The 13,934-nt window shown below is 40.2% G+C and overlaps 1 protein-coding gene across 1 annotated transcript in view; it reads right to left on the bottom strand.

Moving 5' to 3' along the window:
• The window catches only part of DMD (dystrophin), a 1,907,270-nt gene that overhangs the window by 313,332 nt on the left and 1,580,004 nt on the right, over window positions 1-13,934 (bottom strand). The window contains exons 55-56 of the mRNA XM_084843968.1: window positions 6,471-6,643; window positions 1,137-1,293 (exon numbers count right to left, since the gene is read on the bottom strand). Of these exons, the coding sequence (XP_084700094.1) occupies window positions 1,137-1,293; window positions 6,471-6,643 (330 nt within the window). The remainder of the gene's footprint in view (window positions 1-1,136; window positions 1,294-6,470; window positions 6,644-13,934) is intronic.

Here is a 13,934-nt window from a genome sequence, read left to right as displayed (position 1 = left end):
CTTCTCTGAGCCAGGAGGAGCAATAAACCAGGATTGAGTTTCATTTTCCCTTGTTCGTGTCACTGCATGTGAACCATGAAACGTGGCTTAAACTAACACTAGTCAATTGCTAAACAAGCCAACTACAAACTCTAGATTGTTTAGCTACAACTACAGTTTAAACTGTAACACCTGGTTTGAATGTAACAACAAGTCAGGAATGGGCTAAAGCACAACAGAATTCTGGTTTAATACTCTTCCTGACTGTGTTGGAAGAAGAAAGGGGAGGGGGAGCACTTTGCAAGGGCTCCTTTCTCCTCATGCATGTAGGACCAACCTATGCTTTAGTATTATATACAAATGCAGCCATATGTTGGCAAGCCTCATTTTCTAGAATATCCCTTCAAGTATCAATATATGGCCAGATCCAAAGGTGTATTTGCTCATATTATGCCATATATGACAATTCCTGAATGAAGAAGGTTAATAATTATCACCTGTCCTTCTACTTCATCCTGTGTTGGATATTTCAGAGTTGATACACATAGTACAGACACAGATTTGGGGAAATACACAATATTGGCCTGGTGAAAACATAACACTGGCTACCTACAAACCATGATTTGGAATTAGAAACCACCCTCAGAAGCATGAGCTCCTTTCTGCTCTAGCACAAACCCCCCATTATCATCCCTTGTTGGACTTCACAATGATTAGTGCTACTGTGCTGATGTTAGCTATGGTTAATTTGAACTAGCCTTTCTATATTAACCAGCATTTGAAATAGGTTTACAAACTCTGTTTAAGAAGGAACCTGGTTATGTAGTGAATGTGATGGTATGCCATAATTATGGCCGACAAGGGAAGGGAGAAAAACATTTGTATGAGAAAGGAGGGGAAGGAAGTGTGCGTTCTCAAGACATGCTCCCAATTTGAAAACTGGAGTTTGAAAGGAGCCATTGTTATGTCTGAAGAGGACCCCTTTTCAAACACACCTTTAAACAAATCGGCTTAACCCACACAAATCAAATAGAGGTTTCTCCAAATTTTTTTTTAATTATTCCTAACCTTGTGTTTATGTCATTACATCTTCTTCAAATAAGGAAGACAAACACCCTGCAATATACCTCTGCAAAGCTGATTTTGAAAGTTCATACCCTGTGGGTGTCATTCTGCTTTTGCACTGTAGGAAGGTCTCCCCCAATGGGTGTCTGTCGGTTTAGTTCATCTTCTTTCAACTGCAGCCATGCCAAAAGTTCCTGAAGAGAAAGGTGTAGTCGTCTCCATTGGTCAGAACTAGCTTCCAAATGAGACCTAGAATATATAAATTGGTATACTTGTAGTTTTCAGGAACTAAGGAAAGATACAACAACTTTAAATAACTCTGGAACTCTCCATTTTAAAATTGGTGTTTTAATTCTGGAGTTGCAGTTCCTTGCTATATTCACGGTGCTTTTGATTTTATTTTTATTTTGTATTCCAATTATTTTTCTGTTTACTTATTGTTTAATTTTAATTCATTTTACAAATTTTCCGAATACAAAAATGAACAAACAAAAATACACAAAAATACAAAAATGCAGGAAGTACATTTAACATTTCCTTCCTTTACTTTACAGGTGGAATCCATTGGCTGCCTGGAGGTTTTTAAAAAAATGTTTCTTCATAACAACAAATTACATTGAGTCTCTTTTCCAAATGTTTACTTATTGTAAGCCACCCAGAGAACTGTATGTTACGGAGTGACATACAAATGTCATAAATAAATATATTCAACAGCCTGATGTAACTATTTAAACTTGTCACACAATGGAGAATCAGTATCATGCCATCCCATGCTGGCCTGCAGCATGCCGACGCTAACCCAGCCTCACCATATTCATGCACTGGAATTAATGTTTGTGTAGGATCTTATATGTATAGTGCTCAGCGGACAAAGACACTTATTCATACGCTAGAAAATCAAGAAATGCCACCATGAAAACATTCGCTCTGGTTCGCAAATGTAGGACAGGGTGTGTGTGATGAAATGGAGTTTTGTTTTGATGTTTAATTGTATATTTTAATGTTTATGTGCTTGATGTATTCTAACATATCCTTTATCCTTAAGGCTATGGTAAGTAGGGGGGAGGGGGAGTTAGAATGTTCAGATTTAAATGGTGTCTCCTGATTGGCAGTTGCTTTTTCAGTTGGGAGAGAGAGGGAATAACAGGCACTTGTTTTTTCTTTAGAGGGGGAGATAGGGATTGGCTTTCTGAGGGGTAGGATTAGGGCCCCGGGCTCTAGCTTTGGGGGTGGTTAGATTCCCCTGGAGGTGAAGTGAGATATATTTATTATTTTGATGTATTATTATTAGAAAGGGTAGAGTAGGTAAGGAATAAAAACTTGAAACAAGAAGTTTTACCACATAAAACCCAAACTCATTGAAACAACTTATACCATGTAAATAAAGTTTCATTTTTAATTTCTTCTTTCAAACCACACCATTCTCGGTCTCATTTGTTACCAGTAAAAGGGTTAGATGAAGCTAGGAAAGAAGTAAGCCATGGTCTATGAATCTACACCCACATATAGAGAGAAATTGAAGGTCCTCTCTTCATGAGGAGGAGGGTGGTGGCAGCATCCTAATAAAGTGGTTGCTTAGGTATAGTTGATGTATTCCTTCCACACACACTTGCTCTTAGGTATTACCTCAAGGAAGAGCTTTAAAGAATATAGAGGTACTGAAATTCTGGAGCTAGAATCAGTACTTGGTGGTGTCAAAATATTTATGAGGAGTGGTGATAATAATCACAGGGAGGATTATGAGGGGAGGATGATATGTCACAGTGTGACAGTGTGATTTTGATGGATTCCTCCCTCAGCACTACAGAGTGACTTTGAAAATGTGGGTTGAAAACATACTATCTGAGATCAACTGCCCTTGGGAAGGAAGAATGAATGAGGGAGACAAGAGCAGGCAAAGAGAACATGACAGCCTACTTCAGCACACAGGACCAACTGACATCAACTGCCCTGTGGGAAGTAACATCAGGGGCTGGTTCCTGCTCAAGTAGAGCCGGCTGTGTTCAGTTTTGTTTTTTGAGCACATGGTTCTTGCTGTATCTGTTGTATTTTATAAATATTGTTAGCCCATTTGAAGACTCTAGGCGAAAAGTGGGATATAAATCTATTCAATAAATAATAAATAAAATGTGTGTAGGGCAATTTAAAAAAGTAAGCTAACAATGGAAACTTACCAAATGAAACAATGGAAACTTACCACCACCACCCTGCTTAGATCATTAAGGATTTTAATGACAAAGACTACAATCCTACTTCCTTTTGATGTCAACAGCAGTATCCTTTAGATTTTAAAGGGTGAGAATTTCACCCAAAGGGTCTCCCCTAAATTTCAAGGAATCCAAAAGGAAGTCACTACTGTGAACACTTTTTCAAGCCAAACACTTGCTTCCCAAAATAAAACACATTTGCTATTTCCATCCTTCTGACAGTGAGAAGGTAAAAGGATACCTCTTATTAGACTTTACTGCTGAAATTGAAAGCTTGAGCTTCATAAGCAAAAATTGCTTCAGCAAAATAAATTTGGCAGGGTGGGCAGAAGGTAAATTAGGATGTACTGGTAGATCTCTGGGTGATTTGCAGAAGATAAGCAAATGTTGCTGATGCCCAATTGTCTAACAATAGCAACAACTAATGATTGTGCTCCCCTTAGAGGGAAGGTTCTAATCTCAGAAACTTTTGAGTATCCAACACCATTGGATACTCAAATGCTGGCAGGATGGCAGAAGCCAACACCATTGGATACTCAAATGCCAGCAGGGTGGCAGAAGCGACGGAGACAATCTTTGCCTCTCTGTCCTCCTATTACATTTTCCTTTAGACAGCCCTCTGAGCCTGTCTAGAGATGGCATGCTGGCACGGGATGGAATGGAGCTGGAAAGGCCATAAGATGTTTCGTATCCCAGCCTCTCTCATCCCCTCCCTGCCCACTGGCACGATTCTTTCTGTGGCTGCTGTGAGGGGGCAGAGGAGCAGGATCAGAACAGAGTCCCCCTCCCAAGGTTGTATCAGTGTCTATGACCTTGGGAGAGGGGCTTCAAACAATTCTATGTTTCCTGGGAAGCTCTCCCAGAGACCCTAGAGTTGCTCTCTAAAAAGCTTTTCTTCCCTCCCGAATGAAGTTACTGAAAAAGAATGCTTGGGAGAAAACCAGGAGTAGATTTTCATGCAAAACTACTTGTGAGCTTGTATTCATAATTTCCTGGGCTGATCATGTGTTCAGATGTAACCTGTTCCTTAATTCTTAACATATGCCCACCTACCTCAGACAGTATTTTCCACCTGGCTGCAGTTTATGGACAAAGAAGATCCTGCAAGACTAAAGTCTGTCTACCCCTGATGTACAGGAGAATGACTAAATTAACTAGATTGCACATCAAGTAGCTCTGAAACAATAGGAAAATTTCAAACAGAAAAGAACCTATTGAGCAACAGAGCTCTCAGATTCAGAATCACAAAATTCTGGACTCCCAACTTGCATATTATGTAAACATTATTTGCCTAAATTTCATGTGATGAATATGGCAGCTATTTCCTTACGAAGTGGATTTTCCCGTTTTCAGCCATAGGACACTTATTTTCCCAAACTGAAATGAGACTGGGCACTCCTGTTATGGGGAACAACACTTTGTGATAGTCTAATTCTCTACCTCCCATCCCACTTTGAGAAATAAAGATTAATGCTTTAACTCTGTTTCTTACCTACATGTGTTGGCTATAGTAAAGCTCTAATTATAATTTACTGTTTCTATAGAGCAAGAACATTGCTTTTATGTCTAATTCAAGAAGGAAAAGCAACTATGATAAACCAGAGTTACCATTTTCTATTTGATTAATGTCATCAGTATCAAAATGGCAGCAAGTGAACTGTAGAAAACTGCCTTTATTCAAATGCCTCTATTTGGCTAACGTGCTGTGTTTCTTTTCTCACACCCCTTTATTCTGCTAGTTCATGGGTAAAAACGGCTTATGAAGAAAATATTTCAAAGGACTATATTCCTTTCCTTGTGCTTGTCTACAGGGGAAAAATTATTTTCTTCTTACTTCAGCCATCAATATTTTTCAGCTTCATATATTTCATTTATTTTTAATGATTAATGGTATGAAGATGGTTTCTGTCATTACACACACTGACCTCCCTCAGGGCTACAGCTGCAGGAAGCTAATATTTCATATAGCACTTTGAAAAGGTGATATATGAAATGTTAGCCTTTGGCTACCCTCTGAACTCTCCCCAATATACAGAGTGCGAGCAAGTAAAAGAATGTTTGAGAAGACTGCCTTAACTGTGGAGTGCCTATTATAAAAACGCTGGGATAGTTAATTCAGAAGAATATTTTTAAGCCCTTTGATATTTGCTCTCCCAGCTGATCTTTTATAAAACATTGCCCTTTGTTATGTGCTTCTGCAGAAGGCCTCCACTGCCCCCCTCACAAAATGACAATTCATGTCTTCTAACTACAAGATTTTATTTACAAACTTGACCCTACATCTCTCATCAGAGGGATATTCATTACTCGAGAGTGGGTTTCATTGGAATCACTGCTAAATATTGACAAAAAAATGGGTTTAAGATTCAAGTGCCATGTTGCAACCCTTTCCCCATATTTAATTCACATTCATCCTTTTGCAAAATTACCAATTACAAGAAAGGGTATTCACAGCTCTGTGCAAAACATCCTCACAGATAAATTAAAAAGCAATTACATTAGTTATGATCCAAATAAGCCATTTACAGAGGCAAAAGGGCATCATGTGTGCAAATAGAGCTCTCTCTGAAATGCTCCCTACAACAGCTCTCACTTCCAAATAGACAAGTTATTTTTTTACACTAAACAGCAGCTTGCCTCTTCAGTAATGGGTACTGCTGTGGAGAAATTTTGAAAGGAATTTCCAATTGAACATGTGTTGCCTTTACTAATGTATAATTAACCTCTTAAGGTATCATATTATATTTGGATCATGGCTATATGGCAACCCTATGCATACTTATTTGGGGTTAAGTTCCATTAAACTCAGTGAGATTTACTCCTGAGTAAATGTGGATAAGGTTGGGCTGCATGTCATTATATTTACTTATGATAGTGTGAGAAGCCACAGCCGTTGGTGCAAAGTAACAGTGTACATTTCAGAGAAAGCATGGTTTCTGGTTAAGCATGCTTAATCTCTTTTTCTATATCCTTATTGAGATTATAGAAACTCATCAACTTCTTCAAAGCCTACAATCCCTTCCATACAAAGAAAATTAATTATTCTTACAAAGTAACTCAGTGTCTGAAATTGCTTAAATTACTGCAAGCCCAGCCATTTTAGCCCAATTTAAACAAAATAAAAGGCTTATGCTGCAATGGGGAGGGGGGAGGAGAGGACAATTTCCCCACCAGATTAATTCCAGTTTCTTCCCCCTGCCCTTGCTGTTCAAGCCCTACCTAATATTTAGAGATTTTTTCCTAAGTTCACTCCATCTGAAGTTCATGTTATCCAGACGTCTCTGCAATAAGGCTGCATCATCAGAACCTTCAAGGGATCTCAAGATTTTCTTTCCATTTTCATCCAGGCTGTGGAAGATGTCAGTATGAGTCTCAATTTCTTTCTGAAGTTCCTATGAGGGAAAGCAGAATGAATACATGAAACACTGACAGAGAAATATGCCAGCGATAATTAATAGAAGTCTTTAGCAATGAAAATACATAGAAATTACAAATCGACTGATATTGTGACTTCTTAAAAGCTCCTACCTCAATTGATTAAACCTGAGAGATTTTTCTGAGATTTGGAAACTCAAATGGAATGATAACACTAGTACATTATCAATGACAATTTAGAATGTTTGAAATATACATGTTCATTCATCAAGAATCATTCATCATGCTAAGTATTTCTTTGCTCCTTTATTTTATGTTATCCCTTTGTAATGAAAAATTAACTATTCTACATACTAGTATGCAGAGTGTGGTGTGCTCTCCTCCATTATCATGCTAGATATAGTAATGTATTTTACACAGGCACAGCATTGTCTCGGTCAGAGAGAGCATACATTTTAACAACAAACAAAAGCATTACCAGTTATCATCAAACTCTGACATGTGCCAAAGAGGGAAGGATTGCCTATGTCATTTTGTTGGTGAGAATTAAAAAAAAATACCCTCAGGATCCCAGCTGATTCTAACCTTTACATGATATGTCTTCCTGTGTAACATTTTCAACTTGAACCAGAGGCTTCAGCACGGGTCTTGCTGCACAAAAATCCCAGGAAAACTAAGCTACAGCAACAGCAGAGCTTTAAAATGCCAAGTTCAGTTACATTCCATTGACAGAATGCATTTCAGAGCACAGGCCTCAACAGTCAATAGTAATAAACAGCCACTTTGTACTGTGTCAAACATCAGTCAGGGCCATGGCTGTAGGAGGAATTGGGAACAGCAAGAAGGACCCAGAATACACAACTGGCAGCTTATGTTGAACTGCCAACTTTCCTTATCACTTTGGAATTGCAAGCCAGAAACTTTTCATATATTCATGTTTTCCCCTCATGTTTAAGAAGGCAGCAACTGCCAAAGGAACATTCTTTGGAGAGCTAACTGCCTGGTACTAGCATTCTTATCTGCCTACACACTGAATGGAGTCTTTGTGTATTATATATCCCACTTTGTGATTTTTAAAAAATATTTTAGCTTCATGAACATATAGATTTATTCTGGAGGTCAGCACTACCTGCTCATTAGGATTATCTTATATACATATAATACAACTATTTTTTTCAAAGTTAGAGGGTAAACGCTGGGGGTTAGAACTAAAAGCACAGCAGTGAATGATCATGGACTAACAATTCTTTGCTTTCTAGAAACCGTGTTTAGAATCCTCAAATAAGAATATCATGAACAAGGTGTAACATGGCATAATGTGCATCATTTTCAGTGAAACCTGTTGCCAGGTGAGAAGCATAGGTAGGCCCTTTGGCAAATTCTTTTTAGTCATCCCATTGTTGGCAGAATAAAAGCTGAAGTGTGATTTTTTTATTTTATAAGAAATCCCACCAAGCTCTCTCTGCACTGAAGAAATAAAATATTATTGCATGTACCATATCCCTCCAAGATCATGCAAAAACAGTTAAGCATGCCCATATGGTGCAGTTTTGTCTCATATCCATTTTGGTTTGTTTATTTATTGCAATTACTTAATTCCTGCCTTTCGGATAAAATCCTACCAAGGTGGTTTACAAGTAAAACAACACTACATTAATAAAAACCATTAAAAACCATGGCCCTGTTTAGACATCATGCTAAGCCATGATGGTTAGCATTTTTGAGCTTAGTGGCTTAGTGTGATGTCTGAACAGCATTTTCCCAACCATGGTGGTTTATTAACCATGGACTAGAGCGGAGGACAGGAAGGCCTGGCGTGCTATGGTCCATGGGGTCACGAAGAGTCAGACACGACTTGACGACTGAACAACAATAAGCCACGCTCACTAACCACTTGCTGCAACATGGTTAGTGTGACATCTGAACAGACCCCTGTGGTTAACTGAGCATTACCATAAAGCTCTGCAGCAAGAGTGGCCAAAATTGGCCCAGCTGCTCCTGCCAGCACTTCAGATCTCCATGGTCAAAATCTGCCTAGCAACACATGTTATAGCAGCCAAGAGCCAGCCTCCTTGCTCTCTGGCCCTGCCCACAGTACAAAAATTGGAGAAGTGCGTGGGGAGAAAAGATGTTTTTGATCCCACGCCACTCTTATTGGCACAGCGACCTTGAGCACTTAGCACTCCCAGGCACAAGCACCTGTGTCCACCGCGATAAGGGAAAACATCCCTGCCCGTCCTGGAGGTGGCCAAGCAGCAGCATCCCTGCCTCCAATGGCACCTTTGCTCCCAAACCTGTACCCTACTGCTGTGAAATGGCCGCCCATGGCTGCTGCAGCGCTGAGCCCCAAAATGGCTGCTGCTGTACCACCAAGCACCAAAGTGGCCGCCCACAGGAGCTTCTTCCACTGAGGCCACAAAATGGCTGCCTGCAGCAGCTTCCTCCGCTGAGGCTCCCAAATGGCCGTGCACAGCAGCTTCCAGCACTGAGGCCCCAAAAGGGCCACTCACAGCAGCATCCTCTGCTGAGGCCGCTGGGATGCATGGCAGCCCGTCTGGAGGACTGCAGAGTTTAGTGGTAACCATGATGGTTAGTGAGTGGTTAGGCTAACCACGCTGTAGGCCGTGATTAACTACACGTGTGGCAGGGGCTCTCGCAGTGGTTAGTGCTAACCATCCTGCACCATGGTTATCCTAACCACACTTGCCTAATGTGCGTGTGAACAGGGCCAATATAAACAATAAGTCATAAGGATCCATCCCACAGGGCAGTTGATGATAGAAAGCCCTGTGGGAGGGAAGGGCAGTCCAGCGGTTACCATGTTAGGGAGAAAAAATCAACTTGTGGTAACTTGATTACTTCAGTTTCCATCTCAGCGTTTTGCAAGCAACCACCCTAAATCCAAACTACCACCTACTGGAACACTATCTGAGGCTTCATTACAAACCACAGCCATCAACACTTGCACCCTCATTTTCTTCAGACTAATCTCAAGACAAAATTCACAAAGGTATAATTATGTTAAATGTTATGGGTTCTTTCTAAAAGATTCTACATCTTGGTTAATGAAGCTCAGCAAAGTTGTTTTAGCTAGATGCTGTGACAACCTGGAAATTCTTCAGGGAAATCCAAACATAAAAAATGAATTACTCAAATACTTTTTCAAAACATGATTACGCATAAATCTGACCACAGGAAAGCCCATTAACAAGGTAGCTACACCATGAGAGAATGAAAAAGAAGATCAGTGTCATATGAACGTCATTATCAGAATGATTAATGGAATGTGCAACTTATAATAATACCTATGGTCTTTCTCTGTCATGGAAGGCTTAGAGGACAAACCAGTCAGGAAGTTAGACAAAAACGTTATTGTTTCTCTTTAACAAGAACAGGGCAGCAACAGGAAAGTCCTACCTCTACCCAGACACAACTACATCCAGTGCCACCTAGTGGCCAAATCTTATAATTAGCTAGCCACACATCCTTGTACAATTTACCAACTGTTGAAATGCTCCTAATATACCATGTAGTAGCAACCTTCTTTCCTGTTACCAAATTTTCAGCTATTTTTTTGTCAAATTATAGAAATATTTACAACATTCATTCTTGTAAAAAGCAAATGGGTGTGGAGAATTTTGAATGTTCATAAAAACTGTACATCTTCCATGTATTTCTGGAGTTTCGTTCATGACAGTGTCACTGATTTACCAGATAGTTTATCAGAAATAATAAATTAATTGATGTCAAGTCAGATCTTATACCATAAGGAGTATATGAAAACTGACATATGGCAGCACACCTTAATTACTGTCTGACAATACCCAAGAGACTGATCAAGCAAGGTTTTTTTTCCTGTAAGTTACAGAGGGCCAAAGCAAAGCCTACTTGTATCTAAGACTATATTTAGAATAATTGTGCCATATATGCAACAGGGTACAATTAGAGGTGCAAGATTAAGCCTATAATCCTATGTTTCATTAAACTCAATTTTATCTGACTATATATGTATAGAATTGCGGTATAAACGTGTTTAATTGTTAAAATAACCAACAGGCAGAGCAATCCTAAGTACCTTGGAGATCTGCAGTGCCCCCTCACTGCATTGAGAGCAGTGCAGGGTTGCAACAGCTTGGACAGGAGGGCAGGAAGCCTTTTTTCCTGTCTTTTTATCAGCAGTTGTTTTTCTTTACATTTTTTTTCTCCCACTGAACCAATGGGAGTGAAATTAACTATGCCAGCTTCCAGCTGGTGTAGTTAAAGGACCTGATCCAGCAACCTGTCAGGAGAATAAAGTGGCTCTGGATCCAGCAGATTCAAGGTCATCTCTGACATGCCCTGGGAACGCCCCATTTAGACTCCTACTCCTAATAATTAATTGATTAGCTGTAAGTTAAGGGCTATTTTGGTTCAAGTGTGTTATTGTAACATAGAATTGAAAAGAAAATATTAACAAGAGTAGTCACTTTTGTTTATTTGATTTAAGCTATTTTGCACCTTCCTAAATATCTCAAAAAGGCATCTCTAATTAGGTAATTTTGGTAATATGCAAGTTTATTTAAATTTAATACATTGGTTCAAATATTATTGATTAATCAACTAAAATTGACTAGCCCTGTGTATCAACATAAATAAGGCCATTCAGTTAGGAAAAACATACTAAGTGCATGTGAGGATATTGATTTTTAATTATGAACTGTTTAAAAAAATTAAATATCTGATATGCAAATGTAATGGTTTTTACTTACAAAAGTGATACTAAAATAATAATACTAACCCATTTCATGGAGATATATATTATGAACCTATTGATTTAGGTAAATGGAATTAACTAAAGTTATGCCATGTGCCCTACTTTACGAAGGACAGCCCACAATTTGAAGATATCCTTTGTTTGAAAAGCTGTCCAGTCCAACATAGGACTTACACTGGAGCCCCTTTTATTTGTGAGGCACCACTGTATTATTTTCAAATACAATTGCTGCTCCAAGGGTACATGTTGATGAATACAGTGCAGTATCCACAGTTTTATAATACAATCAAATGCCACATACCAATGCGTAGTGTTATAATTGCAGAAGAAGTAGGAATTTGAAAGGTCATGTGTGTTTTATCATTTGTGTTTCTAACATGAGCACATTCTTTTATTTATTTTACTGTATTGTTTAAAAAAATTATATACTGCTTACCATATTTAAAAGTAGTCTAAAAATTATCATAAATGCATTGGGACTTGTAACAGCAGTGTACGATTAACCACTGCTAAAAAGACTGTGTATGGGTTTGGACAATCATGTGGGGGGAAAGAAGCCATCATGGCTTCTCTCCCCAACCCTGCGTGTGCTACGTGCACACTGGTTGTTTACATAATCACCTTCGCTGCAGCCTGGGTTGGCGTGTTGTGCAAACCTGGCACATGTGCAGCAGGGGTGGCTTCATACCCACCCTACAACCCACGCTGTGAAGTAGGGGTCATAGGGTGGGTACAAAGACACCCCCACTGGGCCGCATTCACACAACATGCCAACCCATGCTGCAGTGCGGCTAATTACGTAAATGAGAGCACATGCAGAACGTGCGGGGGTGAGGGGAGAAGACATGGTGGTTTCCCCCCACCCTGCGATTGTCCAAACACCCCCTATGAGTCTTTATTGAAGGAGGAGATCAACATTAAGGAATCTTTTTAAAGTAATCCTAAAAAAAAATACTTTAAATAATATCAGTATCGGATACTCAGCTGATTTATGTATGTATGTATGTATGTATTTATATTTATTATATTTATTTATATCCCGCCCTTTTCTCAATACTGGGACTCAAGGCGGCTTTACAACATTAAAACTTATACAATTAAAGCCTATAAATAGAAATTTAAATACAAGTATACAAAAGTTAAAAATATAATTAAATCATCAATATTAAAATTGTAAAAATATCAAAACATTAAAAGACAACAAGAAAAATAGTATCCATCTGTCATATTTTCACAGGTCCAGACTAGTTATCCCCAAAGGCCTGCTGGAACAAAAAAGTTTTTACATGCCTACGAAAGCATATCAAGGAGGGTACCACTCTTGCCTCCCTGGGGAGGGAGTTCCAGAGCCTTGGTGCAGCCACCGAGAAGGCCTCTCCCGCATTCCCACCAGGCGTGCCTGTGATGGTGGCGGGACAGTGAGAAGGGCTTCCCCTGAAGATCTCGGCACAAGTAGGCTCATAGGGGAGAATACGGTCTTTCAGATAACCTGGACCCGAGCTGAATAGGGCTTTATAGGACATGACCAGCACTTTGAATTGTGCCCGGAAACAGACTGGGAGCCAGCGAAGCTGTTTTAACAGGGGAGTTGTATAGTACCGGTAACCAGCCCCAGTCAGCAGTCTGGCAGCAGGTCTTTGAACCAGCTGAAGTTTCCAAACACTCTTCTAAGGCAGCCCCACATAGGGTGCGTTACAGTCATCCAAACGGGATGTAACTAAGGCATGTGTTACTATGGCCAAGTCAGACATCCCAAGGAACGGGCGCAGCTGGCGCACTAGCTTTAACTGTGCAAATGCACTCCTGGGCCACTGCTGAAACCTGGGCATCCAGGCTCAGGGCTGAATCCAGAAGTACACCCAAGCTGCAAAGCTGTGTCTTCAGGGGGAGTGTAACCCCATCTAGCACAAGCTGTATCCCTATTCCCTGATCTACCTTTCGACTGGCCAGGAGCACCTCTGTCTTGTCTGGATTAAGCTTTAATTTGTTTGCCCTCATCCAGTCCATTACTGCCAACAGACACCGGTTCAGCACCCCAACTGCTTCCTTAGAATTAAATGGAAAGGAAAAGTAGAGTTGGGTGTCATCAGCATACTGGTAACACCGAACCCCAAACTCTGGACAACCTCTCCCAGTGGTTTCATGTTTATGTTAACTAGCATGGGGGACAAAACAGAACCCTGAGGGACTCCACAAGACAATGGCCAGGGAGTCAAACAGAAGTCCCCCAGCACCACCTTCTGGGTCCACCACCCCTCCAAGAAGGAATGGAGCCACTGTAAAACACTGCTTCCAAATCCCATCCCAGCGAGGCAGCCCAGAAGGATACCATGGTTAATGGTATCGAAAGCCACTGAGAGGTCCAGCAGAACCAACAGGGACACACTCCCCCTGTCTAGTTCCTGGCGTAGGTCATCCACCAAGGTGACCAAAGCTGTTTCTGTCCCATAACCAGGTCTGTAGCCAGATTGAAATGTATCTAGATAATCTGTCTCATCCAGGAATCCCTGGAGTTGGGAGACCACCACACGCTCCAATATCTTGCCCAGAAATGG

This window comes from Heloderma suspectum, chromosome 3, assembly GCF_057233095.1.
Source record: "Heloderma suspectum isolate Gila_16-S chromosome 3, 16-S_ref, whole genome shotgun sequence".
In the NCBI taxonomy this organism is placed as follows: domain Eukaryota; kingdom Metazoa; phylum Chordata; class Lepidosauria; order Squamata; family Helodermatidae; genus Heloderma; species Heloderma suspectum.
The sequence above is the reverse complement of the archived record's forward strand: the minus strand, read 5'-3'. Positions and strand labels throughout refer to the sequence as shown.